Source organism: Urocitellus parryii, chromosome 4 (assembly GCF_045843805.1).
Source record: "Urocitellus parryii isolate mUroPar1 chromosome 4, mUroPar1.hap1, whole genome shotgun sequence".
Taxonomy (NCBI): Eukaryota; Metazoa; Chordata; class Mammalia; order Rodentia; family Sciuridae; genus Urocitellus; species Urocitellus parryii.
This window is the reverse complement of record NC_135534.1, coordinates 205,642,597-205,651,600: the sequence shown is the minus strand read 5'-3', so window position 1 is coordinate 205,651,600 and position 9,004 is coordinate 205,642,597. Positions and strand designations below refer to the sequence as shown.

General features: G+C 59.4%; 1 protein-coding gene across 7 annotated transcripts in view; it reads right to left on the bottom strand.

The window, feature by feature from the left end:
* Positions 1-3,191: 3,191 nt before the first annotated feature.
* Usp20 (ubiquitin specific peptidase 20) overlaps positions 3,192-9,004 on the bottom strand; it is a 39,700-nt gene continuing 33,887 nt past the window's right edge. For 6 of the 7 annotated variants that reach the window (XM_026386480.2, XM_026386483.2, XM_026386479.2 and 3 more), the window contains 8 exons: positions 8,716-8,896; positions 8,507-8,633; positions 8,175-8,344; positions 8,014-8,095; positions 7,135-7,243; positions 6,392-6,494; positions 5,066-5,137; positions 3,192-4,639 (listed from right to left, as the gene is read on the bottom strand). In XM_026386480.2, coding sequence (XP_026242265.1) covers positions 4,479-4,639; positions 5,066-5,137; positions 6,392-6,494; positions 7,135-7,243; positions 8,014-8,095; positions 8,175-8,344; positions 8,507-8,633; positions 8,716-8,896 — 1,005 coding nt within the window. In that variant the 3' untranslated portion in view covers positions 3,192-4,478. The remainder of the gene's footprint in view (positions 4,640-5,065; positions 5,138-6,391; positions 6,495-7,134; positions 7,244-8,013; positions 8,096-8,174; positions 8,345-8,506; positions 8,634-8,715; positions 8,897-9,004) is intronic. The other variant, XM_026386484.2, reaches the window with a different exon arrangement.

Sequence of the window (9,004 nt, the reverse complement as noted above, 5' to 3'; positions counted from 1 at the left end):
CTTCTCTGTGGGGTCAACTTTATTTTCAAGATTATATATTTTGTCTTCGTTGCCTGAGGTTCTATCTTCCAAATGGTCTTGTCTGTGGGTGATACTTTCCATTGAACTTTTAAGTTGGTTTAGTGATTCCTTCCCTTCAATGATTTCTTCTTTATTTCTTTTCAGGACCTCTAATATATCTTTACAGAAGTGATCTTTCATCTCCTGAAGCGAATCTGTTATTTTACTGCTTAACTCCTGTGCCTGCTCTCTTATACAATTCTTTAAGTTGTAGAACAGTTTTACTAAATACATCCTGAACTCCTTCTCTGACATTTCTTCGATGGATTCTCTTATGGGAGCAGCTTGGTTTGTTTGGAGCACTTTATTCCCTTGTTTTTTCATTTTGTTTGTGTGTCTTCCCATGGAGCCGTGTGGATCTGAGGCAGGATAGTCTCTACTCTGTAGATTTGAAGTGTCCCGGAAGGTTTCCAGAATCTCGCAGATCCAGGCTCCGGTTTCTGCAGGCTCTGCCACACTGCAGGACCCAGAAGGCTCACCGACCAAGGACTATGGATGAACCTGTGTTCTTCTTATTGACATTTCAGACCTAAATTTCTCCTGCAGATAACGGATAGTTTGCTGAGGAAGGTGACAGAGCCCGTCCACTGAGGTCAGGCAGGGCTGTGGATAAATTGCTTCTTGGAAAAGAAAGCATGTGGGGGTCCGCACGGTGGGTGCACCGGCAGAATCATTCCCTTCACCTCATGTTCCCACCGCTGGTGTCTGTCTGTCCTCTGACAAGACCTGCCAAGGCCACTGGCACTGAGCAGCCCCTCTGTGTGGCTCCAGAGGGTATCGAGGGCTCACTCAGGCCCCGACTTAAGCACTTCTCCCAGGTGGCTATAGTGAGTGAGATCAGTGAGGGACACCGCAGGGCCACAACAGGACACTGAAGTTAAAAGGCCCCACGGGTCTTTGTCCTCTGCAGTAATGGTCATGAAAGCTGTGGGAATTCATTTTCTGTTGGGCTTCTGGAAGTAGCTTAGGAGGGTCTTCCCAGGATAGCTCAGTGCCCTGGTGCTCCAGGACCAGCGCGACCTCTGACTGCCCCTGGCAGAGCCCTGGCCGGACTCTTCAGAACCCTGTCCCAGTCCCTGTCTCCAGACCCCTTCATCAGGACTGGACGTTGGTGTCAAACCAATGGGAAAACTGGAGGCTGCACCCTAACACGTCCCTGGGGCTGGTACCTTCCCCCCAAAATGCATTCTGCTTTTCAAGCTTTCTCTGAAGGCACTGATCCCTTCCCCACCCTCTGCCCTTGGAACTGTGAACAATGGAGGGAGGGAGGGAGAGAGGGAGGGAGGGAGGGAGGGAGCCAAAATCCACTTACATCCCGGGGTGATTCATGTTTGTACCAAATTTATAACAGAACAGAGGCCGGGCGCAGTGGTGCACACCTGTAATCCCAGCAGCTTGGGAGGCTGAGGCAGGAGGGTTGAGAGTTCAAAGCCAGCCTCAGCAATGGAGAGGTGCTGAGCAACTCAGTGAGGACTGGGGATAGTGGTCAGTGGTTGAGTGTCCCTGAGTTCAGTCAGGGCACCATAAATAAATAAATAAACAGATCAGCAGTAGGAAGAGCAGACGGGGAAGCTGCACATGGCAGAAGCCCTAATGCAGGTTTGGAGCAGAGCCGCAGGCTGGTGGACAAGCTGCACATCCACACACAGGGCCCCTTGGCAGGGGGGGCTTCCTGGCTCATTTAAAAGGCACTGATGGGGGCTGGGGATGTGGCTCGAGCGGTGGCGCGCTTGCCTGGCATGCGTGCGGCCCGGGTTCGATCCTCAGCACCACATACCAACAAAGATGTTGTGTCCGCCGAGAACTAAAAAATAAATATTAAAAACTCAAAAAAAAAAAAAGGCACTGATGACGGGAGACTGAGGCAAGAAGTTGCAAGTTCAGCCTCAAGCTTGGCGAGACCCTGTCTCTAAATAAAAAATAAAGGGCGAGGTGCGGTGGTGCAGGCCTGTAATCCCAGCAGCTCCAGAGGCTGAGGCAGGAGGATCGTGAGTTCAAAGCCAGCCTCAGCAACAGCGAGGTGCTAAAATACAAAACGGGGCTGGGGATGTGGCTCAAGTGGTAGTGCACTCGCCTGGCATGCATGAGGCCCTGGGTTTGATCCTCAGCACCACATACAAATAAAATAAAGATATTGTGTCTACCTAAAACTAAAAAAAAATATATATTTAAAAAGTAAAATAAAATACAAAACAGGGCTGGGTTGTGGCTCAGTGGTCGAGTGCCCGAGTTCAGTCCCTGGTGCCAATAAATAAATAAATAAATAGATAAATGGCACCAAAGCAACCATTCCCAGGCTGTCTCCAGGAGCCATCTCTGGGGACAGTGCATGGGAAAGAAGCCTGGACCGGCCTCCCCAGGCACTGAGTACTTCCTGTCTCCACCCAGCTGAGGTGAACAAGCACGGACCCAGCTCTGTCTTCAGATTCCATGTCCAGCTCTGACCGAGCCCCTTAAAAGCTGGATATTTCAGGGAAAATATATAGGAAACGTTTTAAGGCAAATTGGTACCTATCCACGTCTGGCTCACCTCGCTGCCACACGAGAAGGAGCGTCTCCACCCTCTGAAATAAACCAGCCCTCCGCAGCCTTTCCACTCCCGTCCTCCACCTTCAACAGGGAAGGCCCCCGGCAGAGCACGGGAGCCCTGTTTGTTGGGCGCTGGGGACTGAACCTAGGGCCCTGTGCTTGCCGTGCACGTGCTTTAGCCCGAGCTTCACCCCAGCCCATGGGCACGTTTTGAGTGATTTACAGAAATCTCAAGCCCTTCTCTCCCCAGGGAAGTCTCCACAGTGAAAACCACCACCCAAACTCCAGGGCAGACTCCAGAGGTCGTGGAGATGGAGCCTCCGACTCAGGCTTCGGGAAGGGCCTGCAGCTGGGGCCGGGTGGTGGAGAGGCGGCTTCCGCTGGCTGCTACTCCACAGCCACCTGCTGGCCCCGGGCCACTGCAGCCCCGGGCCTCAGGCCGCCATGGGCACTGCTCCTATTGTGCCCGATCACTCACCACTTCAGTCACCTGGGCTCCAGGGGCCTGCGAGGACCCACAACCCTCCATATGGCAGCCAGTTTCACTTTCCCTCAAGGGACAGAAATGACTGTGGCAAAGGCAGAGGTGACTGTGGGACACATCTGTTTATTATGACATTCTGAACACACACTGGCCATGCAGACATAGGCCAGGTGACGGCCTGCACAGTGGCCTCCACATCTCGAGGGTGCAGCGCGGGCACAGGGCCCGTGGCGACAGGCGGCAGCAGCTTTCACAAGCTGGTGACTTCACAGGCCCAGCAGCAGCTGCTCTGTCTGGGTGTGAAGGAACAGAGCGGGTGAATCCAGGCCCCAGCAGAAAAGTCTGGGCTCCACCAGGACGCTGCCAGGGCTCCCTGGGCACGTGCAGGCCACAGTTGAGGGACTTGGTCCCGGGACCCCTGCTTTGTGCCCTCCCTGTGCTCCGACCCCAACAGGGTGTACACCTGGTCCAGCTATTGCAGCCAGGGGACTTCATGCCCCCAGAGGGGGGAACAGCCTTGCCAGGCCCGCAGAGGGACCTTCCTGTGTGAGCAGCCCCGCGCCCCCCCTGGTGGGGCCTGGGGCCGGGGCCGGGGCCGGGGCTGGGGAGGGGCTGGGGAAGGGCTGGCACTCGCTCTAGGCCTCCTGGAGCTGTGCCAGCAGCAGACACACTGCGTGAGGCATTCCAGTGACACCGTCCAGGCCCTGGTGGCAGCTTGGCATTCGTGAGGCTAAGGGCTGAACCAGAGGCGAGCCACACCGATGGCGGGTAGGACATCAGTGAGGGACGGCCGCCTCCAGAAACTGCCAGCGGAGAGCTCCCAGCTCTGTCCCAAGCGCCAGCAAGCAGTCTGCAGGATGCACCAGAGCGGCCCAGACTCCAGGGGCCGCTGATGACAACCGGGTGCATGGTGAGGGGGCCGGCAGGGAGGCACGCAGAAGCCCCTTGGTCCCGAGCCTTGGCTCCTCCACTCTCCGCTGTGGCCTCCTCCCTCTGTGCTTTTGGGCGCTGGGAGGCAGCAGCCACTCCGCCCCTGTCCAGGCGCCAGCCTCTGGCTGAGGGGCAGCACTGGGCTCCAAGGAAAAGCTGGACCTGAGCTAGCAAGAGGGCAGGTTTGGGGACGACGATGACAGTGACTGGCGTGGGCACTGCCAGGACAAAGACCCAGAGTCTCGGCCACTGAGACAGCGGAGTGGGTGTATTCCTAGGGGCAGCACTAGAGCTGTGAGCCACCGATACTGCCACATGCAGCTGGTGGCCACCACGCGGCCTCTGTGGGCACATGTCCCCGCGGGGAGGGCCTGTGGGAACAGCCAGCTCAGCAGGGCGGGACCCCTCTAAGAGACTCAGGGAGGGTTTTAGAGGGGAGGGGCCAGCTGCCAGGACTTACGGCCTGGCCACCAAGTCACACGGCCCGCGTCTCGGCTTCGATCTTTTGTTCCCCATGCAAGGTCTCGGGGTCCTGCAGCTGGACCACGCTCTGCCGGATGGCAATCTCAGGGCCACCCCCATACAGGTGGTGCAGGTACGTCCAGGTCTCCTCAGAAATCTGCCCATAGTCAGCCCCTGCAGGACAAAGGGGCACACCTGGGCAGGGGCCGGGGCTCAAGCCCAAGGCCTGAGGGAAACCATCGTTGCTGGTGACATACAACCTCAGTGTTTCCCAAAGCCATCAAGCGGAAATCACAGGATTGTCCACAGGACACTGTTTTACCAAGGGCCCCAGAGGACACACCTCTGCCTGCAGCCCCTTGTGTCCCAGGGTGGGGTTGATAGAAAGAACAGGGTGGGACAAGCCAGCAGGAGGCAGAAGAGGCAGGGTGGGGGAGGGGCCTGGGGGACCCACACCCTCCCCGTGTCTCCACTTGGGTGGGAGAACAGCCCAACTCTGAGACAGGTGGCAAGGGAGCTCCTGGGGGCACCCCGACTAGGAAACCACCTGGCAGTCAGGAGGGACAGGGGCCCAGCTGGGCCTGGAGCCAGGAGACTCACCCTGCTTTAACTGGACGTGGCCACTGCCCTTGACCTGTGCGATCCTGCTATTGTCAATGGGCCCAGGAGGCTCTGGAGGAGAGAGGGTGTGGACTCAGCGCTGGGAGTGGGGGTGGCCCTGCGGATGACACAGCCTTCTCCAGTGAGGCTCTGACACCTGTGTCCTACAGAGGCCGCCCCGAGCCTGAGCCTCCAGACAGCTCGGAATCTGTATTTCCCCCCCAGTACTGGGAATTGGGGTTCTACCGCCCAGTACACCAGGAGTCTCACTAAGTTGCCCACTAAGTTGGCTGCTCTCGATCTTGTGATCCTCAGCCGCCTAAATGCTGGGATCACAGGCATGCACCACCATGCCAGCCACCTTAGAGCACTTAACAAGGGAGGTGCTGGGGTAGAAAAGGACCCTTGACCGCACTGTGAGCCAAGGGCCCCCAACATCCTGGGACCTGGCAGAGGGCACTTCAAGGATACACACAATCGTTTCAGACCCCAGCACATTGGCAACAGTCAGCGGCGGGTGGGCAATGACCTAATCTCTGGTGGCAGCTGGCACCGAGTCCCCTTCCCTGTGTCACATCACTGCATTTAACCTTCAGCCATCATGAGATGAGACTTCACTCAGACAGAAGTTGAGGCCTGGTCAGCACCTTGCAGAGTGGAAGCTGGCAGGCGGCAGGGTCTGTGTCCAGGCCAGGGCTGGGCCTCCTCATCCTTGTTCTAACTACAGCCACGCCTGACTCTTTGGGCCAAATAGCAATCAGCTGCTATTTAGAAGCTGCTGGTGTTCCTGGCACCATCTCCCCACCAGCGGGGGGTCGGGCTGTGAGGCAGCAAGACACCGCCCTCCTGAGCCCTGGTGGGTGCTGGTGCTCCCAGGGGGCAAACGCCCAGTACAAGGATCCACTGACTCTGCTGGTCTGGGGTCCAAGGGTGGGTTGACGGAGGCAAGGGCATCCACATCCAGGCCAAGGTCTGGCCCTCCTGCTCTTTGTTAGGGACAGTGGGGAACCCCCTGGTCAAGGGTCTGTTTCTCCCTCTGTAGATCTGAAGGGTCAGACAACAGCAGAGCGTTTCCTGAGAGTCTGAGACAATGCATTGGCCAGGACCAAGGGACTTCCAGGACTGGCCTTGCAGGAGGAAGGGCCACAGTCCTGGGTGTTGGTAGAGGAGGGGGCAGGGTGACGGGGAGGGCAGTTCACCTGTGTCCTCCGCTCCCCACTGGAGGGGGCAACAGAGACCCTGGGCACCTTCCCTGACTGGCAGCCACCTCGCCTCCCACAGCTTCTGCAGGTGGCCAGTGCCAGGTGTGGAAGTGGCTCCACTCACCGCTGTCCTTCCCCTTGACGAAGGCCTCCCACTCCCGGAACCACTGCATGCTGATGCACAAGATGACGCCCGGAGACTCCTCAGCCTGGAAGGCCTTGTTCAGCTGCAGGGCGGAGGGCAAGGCTGGTCGGCTGCCCCTCCCTGGATGGTGTCCCAATGCCCGGCCCCACCTCCACCCCAGTCCGTGACACCACCAGACACGGGAGGTGGGAATCCAGGACTCCTCGACAAGTTCAATGAGCATGTCCTAGAACGTCCCCACCAGGCCACTGACTGCTGGTTACACTGGTGAATCTCAAGACCTGCTTTTTTTCCCTTTGGGGCACTGAGGACTGACCTCAGGGGCATCGGCCGCCGAGCCACGCCCCAGCCCTATTTTGTATTTTATCTAGAGACAGGTCCCACTGAGTTGCTTAGCGCCTGGCTTTTCAAAAACTGCTTCCTGGGGCTGGGACGCAGCTTGGAGGCAGAGTGCTGGCCAAGCAGGGTCGAGGCACCGGTCCAGGCAGCTCTCCCTGCCCAGCAGGTGCTTCTCTTTGCTCATATCCGTTCTGTCATATGACAGCACTTGTGTTTTGCGGTGCTGGAGACGGAATCTAGGCTTCACGTGTGCCAAGCAGGTGCTCTGTCACTGAGCCACAGCCCAGTTCCCTAACGGTATCGCTTTTCTCTTTTTGGTGCTGGGGACTGAACACAGTGAGCCACGTCCCCAGTGCTCCCCAGGCCACCCGCGCCCGTGGCACCTTGATGAAGGTGTCAATCTCCATCCGTCTGCGCTTGGCCAGGGCCTCGATCTCCACCTGACAGATGGAGCACACGTACAGGTGGCTCACGGCAGGGCCGCCCCCGAACCTGCACTCCAGAAGGAGAGATGCGGCCCTGAGGAGGGGGCGGTGGCAGCACAGGCAGAGGGCGCGCCCTCCCTGGCTCCCCTCACAGCCGCCTGGGCGCCACACCCCTCGCCAGCTGTGTGCAGCATGGCGACAACAGCCTGGCCCGGCAGAGCACAGCCCGCAGACTGGGTGGCCTGGCCCTGCTTCCTCTGGGACGGTGCTGTGGGCCTGGAGCTGCCCACTGGACCCTGCGGCACCATCGTAGAGAGGCTGCAGGACACAGGAGATGTGTCCCTGGCCCAAGGGATCCCACAGGATCAAGGGACACATCTTCCTGTGAGTTTCTGACCCCCTTACTGGCAGCTGGGCAGGGGGAAGGTGGCTTTGACCCTGGGACGGATGTGGCCAAGCTGACCCAATAGGGGGCAGGGCAGGGACAGCTGACCACACCACCCCCGGCTGCAGAGGGGCCTGGGCAGGGCTGGGCTGCAGTGGGAGAGCTGCTGCTCTTGGTCCTGATGGCGGTGGCCCTGGGAGCTCCTTGGCTGGGGCTGCTGGCCCTGCTGTCAGTCCCTACACCCCTGAGACAGAGGCAGGCTTCTGTGGGGTGGAAGAACACACCTGCCTCTGTGTGGGCCAGTCTCCCGTCCCCTCTGAGGGCAGGGAGGGACTGCACCCCAGACCAGGCGTCCTTTGCACTAAGAAACACAGAACAGGGCTGCTCCACGCTGCCCCTGCAGGCCAGCTGGGCTCCGGCCGCCCGCCCCAGCGCCCTCCCCTGCCCCTCACCTGTTGTAGAGGTGCTCCCAGACATTCTGGGGCAGGATGACCACCAGGTCGTCGATGTAGTGGTACTTGTTGGGTGGGATGCCTGCAGAGGGAGGCACAGGGAAGTAGGGCTGGGGCTCGGCCCACCCACCGTGCCAGCGTCCCCTGGGTGGGCAACTCACCTCCATGGGAGCAGAGGAAGGTCTGGTTGGTGATGGGCCCTGGCTCGGCGAAGGTGTTGAACTTGTTGAGCCATTCTCGGGACACGTAGAACTGGAGCAGGCTGGGCTCCTGCATGGCCGCCAGGGACACCACCTGCTGCCGCTCCCGCACGGCCTCCTCGCTGCTCTTCCTGGGGCGGGGGTGGGGGTGGGGGGGTGGGGGGGCAGGGTAAGCAGCAGCCTGGGCCAGGCCTGGGCCTGGCGGGGCTGTGCAGGCACTCAAGTCCCCTCCCCGTGGCCCAGGGCGCCTGACCACAGGTCCTGCTCAGAGGCCCAGTGTAGGTCCCGCCCACCTGTAGAAGAGTACGTAGGCCTCGGCATGCTGCACCACCGTCTCATGCACCTCAGTGACGTACTGGTCATCAAACTCATACCACTGCCCGTTGATCACGTTCTGGCAGTAGGCAATGTAGTGCCCACCTGGAGGGAGAGCAGCAGGTCACAGGGCCTGCAAGAGGCGGGCACAGCACGGGGAGGGGCCGGCCACAGGGCTGCCACTCACTGCCTGCCGTGCCGTGGTGGCAGATGACCGAGAGGAGGTCGTAGGTGGTGATCTGGGACGTGCATTCCTTCGCCAGGAAGGGACGCAGGTCGAGGCCCTCCAGGGGGAAGGAGACGTGGCTGCTGATCTTGAAGGAGTACATCACCTCGTGCCGGAAGCGCTTCAGGTGGATGCACAGGATCTGAGGGCAGAGGGCAGGCGTGGACACAGAAGCTCCTGAGCAAGAAGGGAGCTGGCCCTCGTGGGACGCTGCTAGCAGCCAGGTGCCACCATAGTGTGGAGGAGGAGC